At 42.0% G+C, this 16,843-nt stretch overlaps 1 protein-coding gene across 1 annotated transcript; it reads right to left on the bottom strand.

Annotated features, from left to right (window-relative positions):
* Window positions 1-727: 727 nt before the first annotated feature.
* Window positions 728-14,981, bottom strand: LOC107377659 (apolipoprotein B-100). Its single transcript, XM_015947422.3, has 26 exons — window positions 14,833-14,981; window positions 14,577-14,609; window positions 13,735-13,847; window positions 13,506-13,651; window positions 13,284-13,431; window positions 12,770-12,922; window positions 12,469-12,593; window positions 12,294-12,379; window positions 11,746-12,196; window positions 11,550-11,664; window positions 11,324-11,470; window positions 11,011-11,222; window positions 10,710-10,929; window positions 10,438-10,611; window positions 10,154-10,351; window positions 9,892-10,059; window positions 9,574-9,776; window positions 9,227-9,397; window positions 9,020-9,150; window positions 8,698-8,899; window positions 8,448-8,620; window positions 8,197-8,372; window positions 7,623-7,738; window positions 6,939-7,312; window positions 2,135-6,834; window positions 728-2,063 (listed from the first exon to the last, which is right to left on the bottom strand). The coding sequence occupies exons 1-26, from the start codon at window positions 14,885-14,887 to the stop codon at window positions 948-950; spliced, it is 9,906 nt and encodes a 3,301-aa protein (XP_015802908.3). The 5' UTR covers window positions 14,888-14,981; the 3' UTR covers window positions 728-947.
* Between the last annotated feature and the right edge of the window lie 1,862 nt (window positions 14,982-16,843).

Genomic DNA, 16,843 nt, shown 5'->3' with positions numbered 1-16,843 from the left:
AAAGGTGTGGATCACTCATTTAATCAATACATTTGTAGTGATCTCTAGTAGGAATGAATTCCTTGTAAGTTATACTCTGGGAAACAAAGCTCCGGTGAACCAGTTTCAGGAACTAGAATTGAGCCACATCAGAGCTGAGGTTCAGACGACAGGATTTGGAGTCTTTTTTTCCTGAAATTTGGATATCTTGCTTCTGATTGGCTAACAGGAACACAACTCTACCACTGACTCAGTTAGCTCTACAACACTGATGTTTTATCTCCATAAATGCCACAAGGCTGGAGAAGTTGACTTGCTAATGCTAGTGGTTAGCTTGTACTAGCCAAGAAGTTCTCTGCTGTTTCCTGGGCACTAACCCAACAACAACCTTCCCTGTCGCAAGCCAAGATGGGTGAGTCCATTAATGTTATGTAGATCTGTCAGGCTTTTCAGGTTCTTTATTTTCACCATCTATTTTTTACCAGAAGCTAAAGCAAGAGATAGGTGTAGGAGACAATTTAATGTTCAGCCTGCATGAGAAACAGAACGACTGATTAAAATCAGAAATAATACTTAAAACATTTTTTTCAGTGTTCCACACCTTTAAATGCAATTAACACTCTTTCTCAAATCAAAATTCAAACCTGACCTCATGCATTGTTGCTCTTTTGTTGCATTTTTGTTGCAGCAGCAAGTTATAAATGCAAAACGAAGCTTTTAAATTAAATGTGAGATGCTCAGAAATGTATGCAGTGCAAACTCTATTTATTGATAACCACACATTTTTTTAAATAGCACAAGACACAAGGGATACACAGTGGGATCAGAACAATTGTTAGTTTACTATGAAATAATACAATTACATGGAAACACAGTACAGACCAGCTTATTAGGAACACTTTGGTTTTATTGACAATACTTTTACTGTTGAGTTGTTGGACATCCATATCTTTGGCTGTCTTGGTCTCTTAACTGAATCTGGCAATGCTTGGTAAGGGAATGTCAACCTCTATCTGTCTGTCACCTACTCTAATATATTGGTCAACACATTTGGTTTTTTCTTTGAGGCCCTGGATGACACTAGTGTTGAAACTGGTGACGCGTTCTACAGATGATTCTGTCCAAGTCAGGATGTCTGTTCTAAGCTGTTCAGAAGTTGTGCTATCCACAATGCTGTAGAGTTGATTGGTCACAGAGGTTAGATATTTCATAATGATCCTGCAGAACTCATTAACCTGCCTGACAACATCTGCCAGGGCAGGGGAGTTCATGGCATCGCTGTACATTTCACTCAGAAACCTGGAGATGTTCTCTACATTTGGTGTTTTTAGATACTGGAGAAGCTTTTCGCCTTGCTCTGTGGTAAACTGCACAAACACAGAGTAATTCTTAATGAAATCCTCCAGCTGGATGGCCCCGAGTTTCCTCAGAGTAACAATCACCTGCTCTTGGATTTTGCTTAGAGTTACAGACAATTCATCAAGAATTTCTTTCCCACTGACAATGTGGTTAGAGCCAGGGAAGACAAATTCAATCTCTTTGAAGTGGTCAAGAGCTGGTGCGAACACAGAGGTGAAGTACTTTGGTATCTTTTCAACAGCCTCCTCAGAGAAGTCAGCAACAAAAGCGCTCAATTTCTGGTAGATTTCAAGTCCAGAGAGCTTCTGTTCATAACCGGGGATCTGGAACTTGGTCTGTTTCAGGAATGTGACAACAGCATCAAGAACACGTTTAACTTGCTTTTGGTACTCTCTGAGGATCACAATGGTCTTATCTGTGACAGCTGTCATAGCTTCAGAAGGATGATATGCAGCTAAGCTCTCAACAGCCTTCTTGAACATCGCTTTGCCCTGCCTTCTAGCCTTTTCAAACGAACCCTTGAGACCTCTAACGTGCTTGTTAAGTTTGTTGTATGTTCTGGCTGCAGGATCAGAAACCATTTCCATTACGGCAGGCACCTGTCTCTTCATTCCCAGCATCATCTCATATGGCATCTCCATATTCCAGGTGGTTTGAACGTTCAGCATTTTGGATTCAACCACAGACATCTTGAAACCGAGGATATCAGTGTCCGTTTGCTCCGACTGTTGAAACAAAAACATGACGTCAAAACAGAATTTATGAGGGGCAAATATACACTTAAGCGTTCTCTTACCGGGTAGCGACCGTAGAGTCTAGCTTTCACTTGTGCTGGCTGCATCGTCTGCATTTGAACAGCAATGAGTCCTGCAGATGGAGCAGACATGGAGACAACCAAGCCTTCTGCTGGATTTCCTTTCATTTCCTGCTTGATTTCCATACTCATTGAAGGCAGATTAACCTTTGCGGAGTTGGTGATTGATGCATCTACACTTTTAAAGCTCAAGACAATGGTGCTCTGGTGATTTCCTTCTAGCATGGAATGCTTCACAGACATAAGAGATGTCATTTGAAATTCACCCACTGTGTTCACTTTGGTGCTGCCTTCAATCTTTCCATTCAAAATTTCGAACTCAGACAAAGAGGAGGCCTCTAGTTTGACACTGATACCATCCTGGTTGAGGATGCTGGTATCGGCTTTGAGTGTGATCATTGATGTTTTAACAGAGAACTCATAGGTCAAATCCCCCATTACTGGAATCTGGATGTTCTGAATTTTGGGGAGGGTGATTTTTGGAATTGTCAGCTTACTGAGGGCAGATGGAACGTGCAGGGCAGGCATTGTGATGAGAGTGGCATCAGGCAGGGGAATTGTGAAGGAAGACAGCTCCACATTCATGACTGGAACTTTGTAGCCAGGAACAACAATGGTTTTTGGCAACTCAATGCTGTATTTGTCATACTCTGCCTTTGCTTTATCATAAGATGCAGCTAGAATAGCTGCAAACTTATCCTTACCAATGAGGGCCTTCTTATGCAGAGCCTTTGTGTTGGTATTAATGGAGTGAATGACTGGATCCAAATTAATGTTAATAGTGATCATCTCAGGGTTTTTCATGTACTTTAGTTTGGAGTTCATGTCAAATGTCTGCTGAGTTGTGGTCAGGAGGTAACCCAGGCCAGTGTCTTCCCACAGCGAATAGTCCTCTACTCTTGGTGTCTTCATGTCAACAAATGGCAAAGTCATTTCGGGAATAGTGATGGGTTTCTTCAGCACATCAAGATTAGCCTCCCCGGTGATTTGGGAATTTACAATAATTTCTCGTTCACCATTGTCCATGGAGAAAAAATGGGAATATTTGTACTGGTTGAATCTGGCCAGACCTGTCCAGCTTGCTTGGTGCACTTCGGAGTTCAGAGTGAAAGTGATGTCATTCTGGAGGTCGACTTTTCCAGAAAGCTTGAATGGAAGAAAAACTTTGGCATTTCCCTTGTTCTTGCTGTCAAACATGAGCTCTGTGGGTTTCATCAAAGCGAGGACAGAGCTGGAGAGTTTCCCTTCCACCTGACCGACCAGGTCTGCTTTGTGAGAGGCAGTGAGATCAATTTTCATGTCTTCGACTTTAGCTTGGAACTTGACCTCTGCAACACTGCCCTTGATGAAAGGTGTTTCAGTCTCCAGCTTGGCATCAATGATGACATGGCGGAAAATGCATATGTCAGCAATGACATTTTGATTCATCTTTAAGTGGTTGCCATTTGTTTCTCCAGTGAAAGTTACTTTGGCTGTGTGGAGGTCCATTTCCACACTGATGCCACTCGTGTGGGTTGCTTCATCTGACAAGTCCTGAATTTCATATTTTCCGTTGACCAGGTTTTTAACTGTGAGACGAATCATGCCATCTTCAAGGCCAAAGACGGTCTTTTGATTCATCATCCCATTGCTGAATGTGCTGAGGACTGGCATGTTGAGGGCCTGTTTGTAGGTAGTCTCCGTTGTGGCAGAAACACCATTTTCCACGGCGAGGAATGCATTGTTGACAAGTTCTCCATCATAGAGCTCAGTTGTTACTTTTGCAGTTGTTTCAGCAGAAGCTTGAGCCGAGAAGCCATAGAAATCCATGGTTCCCTTGTGGTCAAGCGTAAAGGATGACTGAAGCACATTAACGTTTTCAGAGATGGTCAGTCGTCTCATTTTGGGTACAGCGAAATGTGCTGAGGCATCAACAGTAAAATCAAGGACTTTCAAAGTGGATTTTGACAGTGAATTCAGATTTACTTTGAACTCTGGTGTGACTGATGTAGTTGTGGTGTTTTCCAGGTCAGCAGTGGTCTTCAGGTTGTAATGAGGGGAAGTAAGTTTGAATTCACCATAGAGTTTTCCAAAACAGGGAATCTTGGTCATCTCTGCCACATTCTCCCTCAGTTCCATAGTGAGTGTTTTATAATCATAGGATTGAATTTTCTCAATCACAACCATTAAATATTCTCTTAGGTCATCAATCAGTGGTTTGAAGTCAAAGGAATAAAGCTCATTCAGACGCTCTTTGACAGGCACCAAAGCTTTGTTCAGTAAGGGCTGGATGTCGATTGATCTAAAAGCTTCAAACATGTGCTGAATCTTCTCCCTGATCTGATATTCTTTCATGATTTTAACAATTTCATCCATGAAGGCCCCAATTATTTGCTCAACCTCATAGCTGGAGAGAAATTCTTCAATTTTGATATAAATCGCACTGAGCTTGTTGGAGATGTTATACTTCTTCATTGCAGCTCTGATGGTGTCCTTGATATACTTCAGCAGATTAACAACTTTGTCGATTGGGAACTGGCGTGTCAGTTTGGTGATGTGCTTTTCCATAGAGGTCATGAACTGTTTAATGTCTTCAATGAAAAGGTTGAAGTCAAAATTATCAATGGCCTCTTTCAGTTCTGCTACTTTGTCCTGAAACCTGGCACGAATCTCATACTTGGCGTCAATGTCTCTCAACATCTCAGTGCTGTGGTTCATCAGCTTCATCATCATTGTCTTTATGTTGTCAATTGCTGCAGGCAGGTGCTCAATAAAAGGGATCTGGAGAAAGTGGCTGTTACTGTTCTTGTCATACTTCATAAATCCAGAGATGGCATAGTCTTGACTGGTCTCACTGAAAAGGGGGGTTGAGACTGCTCCTTTCATTTCAATACCCATTCTTTCTGCATTGTTATAGGCACTCATTTCTTCATTAAATGTGTGGTCATTTACTGTGGATTCCACCTTTAGTAAGACACTTTGCTCATGCAGGCTCAGCATGCTGTTAAACTTGTGGTCCATGTTGGTCCTGATAGTAGGCCTGCCTGACATTTCATGGCTGGATGAGGTTCTGTACTCAAATGACTGTGTGAACATTGTGGGTTCAGCTTTCATGAGGTATTTGCTATACAGCTCACCATTGTGTTTCCCATACAGAAACACTTCACCATTTGAGTTGAAGATGGCATCGATGTTGAGAGTGAAAGGTGCACCGTCCATTTTGACGGTACTGTCCAGGCGAAGAAGCGGTGAGTTAAAAGTTGCCATGTTGCTGTACTTCACAGTCAGACCGGCGACTTCCATGTCGGTGGAGTGCGTCATGTGAGATCCCAGGAGCTTTCCGTTGGTGTTGCACTTTGCAGACAGAATCATGTCAAGGAACTTGATTTCATAAGTGTGCTCGAGCTCTTCGTTCAAATAGACTCCCATCAGTTTTCCAGCCAGCTCCACGTTATAAGGTTCTGCCTTGAACTGGGCATTGTTCACAAAGTTGACTGCCATCACCTTCAGGTCGTTCTTCACAGCAGCTGAGACAGTAAAGTGATCCACGTTGACTGAGATGTCATGCATGTAAGAGTTGCTGCTGTCGAGGATGTTGTCGGTTTTGGATTGCAGGGTAAAAGATCTTAAAGTAAGAGACAGTGAATGTGCATTTTCAGTTTTCATCTCATAGAAAGATCCAGCCATGTTATTGGAGAAGACCAGGCCATTTTCATTCAGCCTGAGGTTCACGGTGTTCCTGCTGCTGATGTCAAACAGGTTACCCATGTACTTGCTGTTGAAATACACTTCTGTGCTTGCAAGCTTTCCCTCAACATTGAACTCTGCTTTGCTGTCTTGAATGGCTCCTTTTGTTGTGAGAGACAAAGTGGCACCTGAGGCGTCGACTCCGCCATGGACAATATTCTCAAACTTCACTGAGCGGTGCTGAGCAGTTGTTGTACAGCTGGTGGTCAGGCCATTTGTGGTCACTGATAAGGTTGCTTTGTGGGAAGTGAGGCTTGCAAAAAGGTTCACGGAGGCATCGGCGTTGATCTCTAAGCCTGAGGGATTGATCACTCCGGTGAGCAAGGAGTATGCCCGGTTCTGAGTGTCATCAGCTTGGTTCTCTATTCTCAGTGCAGTCTGTCCTCCAGAGGTGGAGAACTCCATCTGGCTTCGAATGATCTTCTCATAGGCCTTGGTCACAGAGTCAGACAGGAAGGTGAATTTGACCTCCTTGTAGCCAAGATTAATCTTAGTGGTGTGCATGACGGGGTCGCAGTTCATATTGGTGGTTGATTCAAAGAGGAACTCATCATTTTCATAAGATGTCTTCATCTTGTTTACAAGCTTCAATGCATCAGAGTTCACCCTCAGTGTGCTCTCCATTTTTGCTTCTTTCTTGGCTGGTTCAATAGAGAAGGTGTTGAGGTAGGTGGTGGTGGCAACCATGGACCCAATGGTAACACTTCCATCTGTGTTAATGTCGCCAAAGAGCATGTTTGAGTCGAGGGTGTACTGGGTGGTGACTGTCAACGAGGTGTCCAGGCCCACAGGTTTAGCAGTAGCATAGATGTTGTAGCGACCTGTTGTCAGCACATTGTCTGTGACAGAAATGCTCTCCAGCACACTGAAACCTGTGTTGATGAGCATGTGCCTCAGGGATCCATCAAGTGTGACTTCAATTGTTTCCCTTTCGGTGTCTGTGATCTTGGTGCCTCCTATGAGACAGAGAAATAAGGAAAAAACAACATTAGAGTCCAACTGCATTTTGTTTCTTCTAAATGACAAATAAACATGTATTACTAAACAGAACGTGTTTTACCCTCAGCTGAGAAGGAGAGCAGTTTGATTGGACTTTCAGCCAACATGCTGAACTTGGCCACGTATTCAGGAGACTCTTTGGTGTTATTGCCGGCGGTAATAATCCCCTCCCAGTCGTAATAGTTGCTGTTGACCTTAGCAGACATCTCCATCAGCCCCATCAGAGGCAGGGTGAGATCATACTCAGAAGGGATGGTAAAACGTGGAACTTTGATCTTTTGTGGGGCAAGGTCCAGTCCCAGCTGAGGCACAGAAATGCGCGGAGAGGTGATGACAGGGGGCATCCTGAGCTCCTCTGAGGATTTTCCACCAAGAGGGAGAGGGATGGTCATCGTGAAGCTGTTCTGGTTGAACTGGTATCTGAGTGTGCTTTCACTGGTGAACACATAAAACCAAAGTGTTTTAAACTTGAAAAAGACTTTCTTGTGTATTTGATCCTTGTTTTAGTTTTCTAATACGTCCACCTCTTCAACAGTATCAGCACTTTCCTCTAAAACCTGTTCTTTTAAAAGGACTCTCTGTAAACCCCTAGTGGAGGACAAAAATACTACAGCTGGCAAGTGTCTAATTTAGAAAGAAATAGAATTTTGTCACCATCATTTCACGTGTCAGCTTTAAAGGATTAAATGATTTACACGTGTGCTTTTATTAACAAGCTCAAATATGCAGACGAAGGTGTACTTACAGATTCATGAATACGTTTTCAGGCACTGATGGCATTTTCATCGTTTCAACATAGTCCCTCATTTTGTTAACATAAGGAACATCAGCAGAGAGCTTCTCAATCCAGATGTTGCCGGCCTAACAAAACAGAAAGAACAATTAAAGGGATACTAGGCAGTTGTGCTTGCTTTTAGCACCCTCTAGCGTCCTTTATTAATTCTCTGTGGTTAAACTGAAAATTAAACCTATCTCTTCCCTGTGAGTTTGTCTTTTTAACACCTTAATTTAACTGCTGAAATGTCTCCTCAGCTTTTGTTAGATTTTAGAGGAGCGATTCATCACAAAATCAAACAAATTAGCTGTGTTCACTGTCTATAACATGCAGGAAACATGGCTTAAGTAGACTCCAGCTCCACCGTGTCAGCTCCACTACACCCCCTCCACCTGTCTGATATTTGGGCCACAGGGGGTAAGTGGGGTCTGAGTAACAACCCTGTAAAGGGTAATTTTAGCACATGCATTTATATGAAATAATTGCAGAGTATCTCTTTAAAGTTTCTCAAAAAAAAATACAGCTGAGATGATGTTTTACTCACTTCCATGCCCTTGTTGAGAATGTGCCGTAGTTTCATGTCTGTCTTCACAACCTGCTTGTCCATGACTTCGTTCGCAATCTGCCCAAGTTGTGCCTGCAGAGCTTTGGTGTAGTGCACTGGCACCTTAGTGTCAGCATTCACGTTGGACGTCACGTGAACCTCTGCCTGCTCTTCACCTAAGATGTGGACGATCCAACATTTTAATTCTGCATTCACTTTTAAGATTGGTCTCTACTGTAAAATAACTATACCATATTTGAAAGTGACTGCCTGAATGGAGGAGATCTCTGGGAGTTTCACATCACTCTTGATCTGCAAGGTGACTCCATCAGCTTTGGTCATTGTGGCGCTGAGAGTGGCATCAGTCCTGAGGGACGGCACCAAGAGCTGGACCTGCAGCATCCCATCATTCATGGCCTGAAGCCTTCAACGATGAGGTTAGTAAAGCAGTCAGTTTATGCATAAAGTAAAATTATAGCGCCTGATGGATTGTTTACTCACTTGGCGCGGCCAATCAGAGACAGCTGTGGCATGTTCTTGTTGGAGAACTCAAGAAAGATGGATTTGCCCTTTGAACTGCTGTCTGTCATGCCGATCTTCATTCCCGCCTCAATATCAACATCAGGAATCTGGATCTGAGTAGTCAAGACGTTTCTGTTCCTGTTGTATTTCATGGTGGCTGTAGCCTCTGTGGGCTGAGCGCCTGGAGTCACATAAAAATAACAAATAATCAAAACAACGATTGATGTGTCAACACAAAATACGTTGAGTATTAAAGATTGTGTATATTTTTATGCATTTAATATAAGCATGATGCTCGTACCCTCAGCCCTGAGGACCATCTTCAAAGAATCGACCTTCTGACGACCGTCCTTGCCTTCGCTGAGGAGCTTGTAGGCGATGGAGGCCGTGTACTCTGAGATTTTGTTAGTGGGTTCAATGTCAAAAGAAAACCTAAAACAACAACAAAAATCTGTTAGGGATTTATAACATTCTTCAGGGAAATGACGCAAAACTAAACAGAACTCACATTGTTTCTCCGGTTAAGGGGAAGTATGGAGAATTGGTCCTGTCTGGAGCTTCTGTGTAAAGCATGGTGGTGCAGTATTTCATTCCAGAGAAAAGAGGACTGCAGTTCGACCTGCTCACTGTGTGTGGGATCATTCTAGATTGTTCAGCACCTACAATCTCCAATTTGTTGCTGTAAAACAGAGAAAAAGCATCAACAAGAGTTTCATCTTCTACAAATTTGGAAGAAAATGCTTTGCAGTTCTCATTCAATGAACTCAAAGGATCTTTGCTTTCAAAACAAATCACATTCTTAGCATATTCCACATAAATAACAATAAATAAATAAAATTTTTTAGGGATTTTTACCTGATCCTGAAGAGTTTTGTGGTTTTCTTTGGAGCAGGGATAGAAAGCTTAACCTGGTTCTGCTCCATGGTGATCCTGGCCTCAAGGGAGCTTTCGTGGAACAAGTTGGTTTGCATCTCAACGGCCGAAACGACAAACTCGGGCATGTGGACACCCATCTTGGTCATGAACTCAACTCCAACAGATGGACTGAAGATCAGCTCCTTCCATGGATAAAAGATCACAAACATGACGTAAGGCCCGGTTTTATTCAATCACATACATCAAAAACAGTCATCTCAAAACTTCGCTTTGAGATAAAAAGATTAAGAACTTTACCATGTTTGGAGAAATCTGAATGCCTCCTTTTGCACCAGGAGCAAAAGTACCAGACAGAGCAAATGTCATTGGAAGACCAGATGCTGTCGGCAAGATGAACTTGTTGTCCATGAAGATGTAGTGCAGGAACATCTCGTTGTCAGTGCTTGGCATGCTGTTGATGGAAAACTGAAAAAACACAACAAACAGTTTTTAAACTCTTTATTTGAAGAATTGAAAACCCTCAAAAATGATGAGGCATGCTTAGACTATGGATCTGTACCTTAGCATGACGCATGAAAGCATTGGCGTTCACGATAGCGTTTTCAACGATGAACCTCAGATCACTGCCCTTGATGTAACCAAGCTCAGCTCCCATGATTCTCAGGTAAGCCATGGCCTCTGGGGACTCCTTCCCCTGCAGATCTTTCAGCAGGTTATTGAAGCTACGGACAATTTCCTCCACCAGGTTTTCGGGAACCTTAGAAAAAGAGAGGGATCTCGTTAGCGGTTGGGTGACCGGCCAAACACTGAGAAGGCTAGAGTTTAAGATTTATGAGTTTCTACCTTTTGGTGTCCAGGTTTCCGTTGAACAACCCAGTTTTTCAGAAATTCTTTGATCTTTGGTGACATCTTGTCCTCAGCCCAGTACAGAGTTTTAGACACTGTATCAGGGAAGAAACCGTCCTGTCCAAACAAAGCCTCGATAGTCGGGTTGAAGCCTTTTCCTTCCATGCCAACCTACAAGAAAAAACAAACAACAAACCAACTTTTAGCTAAATTTAAACTGATCTGAATCCAGCACGGCAACTTTTCAAATCGTATTCATCTTCACACACCTCCCAAATATCCATGCTGTAGCCAAAAGCCTTCAGGGTCATTTCCAGCAGGACTTCTTTTGGCAGCTGGTTGCTGGGATCAAAAATGACATTGCCCTGAATGTCGGCCTGGCTGTTCTCATATGCCACACCGAGCTTGTAGTTGCGAGACTTGGTGGTGTAGTAGTCATGTGTGGCCACTTCAGTGTCCTGCAGGACGGCCATTATCTTCTGAGCAAGTCTGGGCAAAAGCAAAGTATTTAGTCATGAAAGAACTAGACGATATTTCAGTGAAATGAAAGGAAGAACTTGTAAGACTCACTTTTTGGTTTCTGAGTCAGTGGAGGAAATGATGTTGTAGACGTGAGAGGACACAAAAGCCTTGACCTGCACGTTCTGTTCCTGACTGAGAAAGTTCTTCACCATCTCAAAGTCACTGTCCTGGGGATCCTTCATCAGAATGAGGTAGGCTGCAAGGCGCTTCTGCACAGCGCCCTTCTGGTACTGGCTGACTTTTTGGAGATTGGTGCGAACCTGAATAATAAAAGTCCAAAACAATTCCTTAAATTCTGAGAACCTAACACAGTAAAACAGAAAAGCAGGAGAATGTATACGTGGATCAGGATTTTAGTTACCTCATCTGTCACAGACATGCGCCTGAAGGTCTGGATGGCAGCCAGCTGCACAGACAAAGTGGTCGCAGGTTGTCTCATGCACTTGATCAGGGTGTTCTTAATAGCTGGGTCAGCAGCCTCCATTGCATCTCCCATGTTTCCAACAACCTGGAAAGAATTGCAGATCAAAGTTAGTTTTTGCTCCATTTTAGTATTTTGAGATGTGTGTTCGCAGTGGATAACCCACCCTAAGGGTCAGGAAGGTCAGCTCTTTCTCTCCTGCGCAGTCAGTACCCAGCAGGGATGCCATGAACTCATAGACAGCTGTGATCTCTGGAGTGACGCCCTCAAATCTGTACAGTCTGAGGAAAATCAAAGACACAAATGATTAGCTAATCGTTTACAGAAAATTCCACACTTAAAAAAAAACAAACTTCACACACCTCCTAACTGCATTGCTCAGAGCATACATGATTGGTTTGCTCTGCTTGTATTGAGCCATTTCCAGTAAGTCTTTCACCAGCAGACGAGAGGGGTTTGATAGCATTCCCAAACCGTAGACGAAGACGTCGACATCCATTGCCTCGTGGTCAAAACCCCGGAGGATCTTCAGAATGCCACTGGTGCATTCCGGGGTACCGCACTGAGCCAGAGCTTGCCACGTCAGAAGGCTGTCAATGTCCAGCATCTCTTCAGCAATGACGGTCAGGACGTCGGATTTCAGGCCACGGAGCTCAGACACCAGCTTGCGGAAGAGGCCAGCACGCTCCTCGCCCACAGAGGTCTCTGAGAGAGTGCTAAGCTTCTGCAGCATGGCTACAACAGCATCCTTGCTTTGCACTGGCAGCTTGTCATCAGCAACATCCATGGGGAGGTGCTTCAGGTTGGCTTCATCTGCACAGAATTACAGTTAAATCTATGCAAATGCTGCATGCTTGTAGACATGTTTGGGGAAGTTTTCATGTTGTTATCCAAACACAAAGAAACTTACTGTGGTTGAAAATTCTGTCATTGATCACAGAAGTCTCTCTCAGGGTCACAGTCTGCCTCACAACAGTTGAAATCCCATATTCGTTCCTTTTTTTTTACACAGGAAATGACTAAATTAAATAAAATGTACTCATTGGAATTCACATGTTTATTTACTTCCTCCTTTTAACGCCTACCTATGGGAGAAGGGGAGGAAGATGTGCTTCTCTGTGCAGGATCCACTGGTCATGTGCTTCTTCTGGTTGTCAAACTTGTAGTTACAGACCTGAGTGCTGCTAATCATCTTGGACAGAGGGTAGTTCTGAAGGTAGCGAGACAATGTGCACAATTTTAAAGAAGATGAAGTGACTTTTGCATTGATGTTGAGGGATTTTAATGAATCTGCAAAAGTTTTCTTTGCATATCCTTTCATAGTTCATTTAGAGCCAAACTGGCCATCGCCTTAACGTGGTGCAAAGTTGCCATTTAAGCTCTCACCATGCCAGAGATGAGGGCCAGAGGACTGGTGTCCTGTCTGCGAGCAACAAAGCGGTTGCATTTGGACAGATCCCTGCTGACGGTCACATCCACAGCAATGTCTTCTCTGAAGTTGACGGAAAACTCAGTGGAGCACACTCCGTGGACAGTGGGCTGTAAAAGGACGACAGGCTCTGTCAGTGCTTGAGTTGTTCCACCTCACAAACAACATTGCAAAAGTTTGACGTGCGACTGTTCATTCTGTCCTCTAAATTAGATAATCAATGGACCTGAATGATTAGGCCTTCCTGCTGCTTTATCGTGAGAGCAGGTGATGCTAAGAGCGTGATAGCTTATCTGGGACTTTAACCTGTACATGAAGATCATCACTGGACGAACACGGAGGGGATTTATCGCCTCTGACTGGGGCCAGCTTATCTGCTCATTGTGCAACTTGTTTTTCTTTGCATGACTCCATCACAAACTGAAATGATCTCTATGCCTGGATTACTAATAAAAAAAGAAGAGGAGGTACCATTTCCTTGTTCTCCTCCATGTCCAGGTCAGGCACCATTAGAGCAGAGATGATTCCCCTCTTGATGTTCAAGATGTTGGTGGATTCATCATCCTCGGGAAACAGCTTGACTTCAGCCTTTCCTTCCACTGAAAGCTTCAAAGGATTCCTGGGAACAAAAAAGGATTTTTAATGCTGTGACACGAAAGAAATCCTTCTCAAACAGAATCCGGGATGACTCACTTGGCCATTGCAGCTTTGAAAGCCTCGGTTCCAGCAGCAGGACGGTATTTTGGGGTCCCGTCATCATCCACACCAGAGATCTCACTCACAGAGCAGTCCGTAGTGCGGAGAATGAAGCTACACATCTGGGGCACGTCAACTTCAACCTGAACATCACATTAAGCCTTTTAGTTTGTTCTGTTGTAAATAAAGTGCAATTTTCTTTTGCAGTAATAGTTGTGAGACTGACTGTGCAGGAGACTTTTGGACCGCTCTTGTCATCTGAGGCTCCATTTACACCGTTTAAGGTCTCAGCTTCATAGTTGTACACAAAACGTCTCAAGTTCTTGAATCTTTTGGCCACTGAAAACAGTTCAAAGTGTCAGTTAGGTGCTTTTAAAACAACATACCTTTTATTTTTGATCCAGATCCTGAATGTTCTTTACTTTCATTTCTGATTTTCCAGAATAACATGTTTTAAAAATCCCCCAACTTTTTAAGCGCGAACATAATTTAATTTAATTTAATTTAATTTAATTTAATTTAATTTAATTTAATTTAATTTAATTTAATTTAATTTAATTTATTATTAATAGAGCAACCTACTTTCCTTACATGGTGTTATGCTTACCACCTCATAAAAAAATGGAAACTTTATTCCACTAAAAACTTGTCAGAATTTCTTAATGTATCTAAAAAAATAAAAATAAAAACATTTGATTCCAAATGATCATTTGTAAAGATTGTTTACAGAAAAAAAATCCTCATCTTTATTCTATTTTCTTCTATTTAGAGTGTGTTATAGACAGAAAAAGATATTTAAAATGTACTTTTCACTAGAAACAAATGTGACCATAAGTTTTCTGACCTGATAAGTTTTTTAAAAATATTTTGTTTAAAGAAAAATTATTTTTTAATTTGATTACATTTTTGAGGTTCTCAAAGTATGTAAAAACATCACAAAAGAACATCTTAAATTTCTGCGCTTTTTCTCCTGTTGTGTTAAATCTGTTATTCACATCATGTCATGATGAAAGAACAAAGAGATTCTTATAAAAAACAGCCACAGAAAAATTTAAAAAGCCAACTCACAAAAGCAACCTGGAGACTGTTCTTCATCTTGCTCTGTGAACAAGAATTTGTTTTAGAAAAGAGAAAATCTAACTTAAAATTAACAGAACATTCAAATCTTTGTAAATAAAAAGTACACAATTTTTGTTTCGTTTCTTTACCAAACAGTGTCCTAAAATATTTCATCCAATCATGTAGGAATTTTCTATTCATATTTTCTCCAGATATTCAGCCACATCCTTAAATTCCCTTTGATAAATAAAAAAGTGGTACTCACGGGCGAGTGTGTGCGTGCCCAGAAGCAGCAAAACGCAGAGCTTGGTACCCCACATGATGGGATCTCAGCTCCGGAAGCTTGAGAGGAGTCTCCCTCTTTCTCTGAAGACTAATCCTCGTGCTTGTGTCTTCGTCCTTTTATAGACCTCCCGTCTTACTGTATATGACAGCTGGAACCTGCGGATAAGTTGCCCTGGTTCCAAAGTCCAAGCCGTCCTTGTGGCAGGCCAAAGGTAAGAAGACATGTCTGTCAGCACTGGGCGGGGGGTGCTCACCTCTGCTTCAATAGTTCAAGTCTTAGATTTTCATAATCTCATTAACAGAGAACAAATGAATAAATCCTAAAAAAATAAATAAAAATAAATCCGAAAAATCCTACAAAGAAAATAGTAGCCATGTTTCTTCATCTAAACAAAAAAGGAAGAAAAAATAAAACTGCAATCAGATCAGAGTCATATTATGACTAATGTACTGTATCATGTATCACTAACTTTTATTGCTTGTTTTGTTCAAAGCGCAGCACACAGATATTTTTATCGCACGTTTATTTCACGGTGATTTTGTTGCGAGGAACTTAACCATCACAAACTATGAGAATGGTTTAAAACTGAAATAAAAATTTGAAGGACCTCATTCAGCAGGTTTTGCTGCTCTTTGTTGGATGTTTCTGGGACAAAGGTTCCTGTTGTTTTAAAGAACGTGTTCACTTGTTTTTTTATTTTTCAATGCATTTGCGTTGTTTTCTAGTATAAATGAATGTCTCTTGAGCCAATAAATGTGGGAAAGCACTTGTGTTTCAGGAACTAGAAGTTAGCTGGAGCAGAGGTGAGCAGAACAGGAGTTTTTGGGAGTTTTATTTTTAATCTGGAAATAAAGATGATCGAATATCTCCAGTTATTTGGTCATCTTGCCTCTGACTGGTTAACAGCAACGCAACTCTACCACTGACCCTGTTTGCTTTGCAACATTGATGTTTCATCTCCACAGAAACACAAGCCTGAAGGAGTTCTGCCATGTTGTGGAGTTGCTAATGCCAACAGCTAGCTTCTACTAGCAGAGATGGGTTCTGATCTCTCCTGGATACTAAACAAACTACAGCCTTACCTGTTAGGAACCAAGATGGGCGAGTCCATGAATGCTAATCTCAGTGTGACGTAAGATTAACTGGCTTTCCTAATCTTAGCGTTTCCCCGTCTACTTTCTATTGACAACCAATGAAGGAAATAGTGGTAGAAGACTTTTTTTCACATTTAGCCTGCACGTGTCTTGGTCACTCTATCATGTCAAAACAGTTTTAACCTGAATGGTACGGAACACTCGTATAATCAATACATTTCTGATGGTCTCTAGTAGCAATGAATGCCTTGTAAGACATACTCTGCGGGCAAAAACACCAATGCACCATTTCCAGGAAGTAGAAATGAGCCAGTAGCTGAGCTGCTGATGGCAGGTTTTGGAGTCTTATTTCTTGATATTTGGACATCTCGCCTTGGACTGGGTAACAGCAACCTGACTCTGCCGCTGACTTGCAACATTGATGTTTTATCTCCACAAATAACACAAGCCTGGAGGAGCTTCTGCTACGTGGTGGAGTTGCTAATGCTAACCATTGTCTTCTACTAACTGAGACGTTCTCTGCTGTTTCCTGGACGCTAAACCAACAACAGGCTTTCTCGTCGTGGGTCAAGATGGGTGAATCCACGAATGTTAAGTGACAGTGTGACATAGATCTGTCAAGCTTTTCCTAGAGTTTCACCGTCTATTTTCTATCAGGTAAGCTAATGCAGGAGATAGGTGTAGGAGACTATTTTCATGTTCAGCCTGCATGAATAACTTAAATGTGTTTTTTTTTTGGTGTTCCATAACTTCATTAGAACATATATCAGTGCTTCATCTTTATGTAACAAACCACTTCAATCAAGCATTTTTGATAACTGGTAATGAGTCTCTCAGTAAAACAAAAACAAACTCTGGTAGGTACAGAACTACAACTAGTCAGTTTTTCTAGGTAT

The sequence above is a fragment of the Nothobranchius furzeri genome, chromosome 2 (genome assembly GCF_043380555.1).
Source record: "Nothobranchius furzeri strain GRZ-AD chromosome 2, NfurGRZ-RIMD1, whole genome shotgun sequence".
Classification (NCBI taxonomy): Eukaryota; Metazoa; Chordata; class Actinopteri; order Cyprinodontiformes; family Nothobranchiidae; genus Nothobranchius; species Nothobranchius furzeri.
This window is presented reverse-complemented; position numbering and strand designations above follow the sequence as displayed.

Excerpts from the sequence above, each read along its gene's own strand:
- LOC107377659 (XM_015947422.3), bottom strand. The coding sequence starts at position 14,887 with ATGTGGGGTACCAAGCTCTGCGTTTTGCTGCTTCTGGGCACGCACACA. Across the intron at positions 13,432-13,505 it reads TTCAAAGCTGCAATGGCCAA|GAATCCTTTGAAGCTTTCAG; the intron begins GTGAGTCATCCC and ends TTTTGTTCCCAG. Across the intron at positions 11,471-11,549 it reads TGACCTTCCTGACCCTTAGG|GTTGTTGGAAACATGGGAGA; the intron begins GTGGGTTATCCA and ends AATTCTTTCCAG.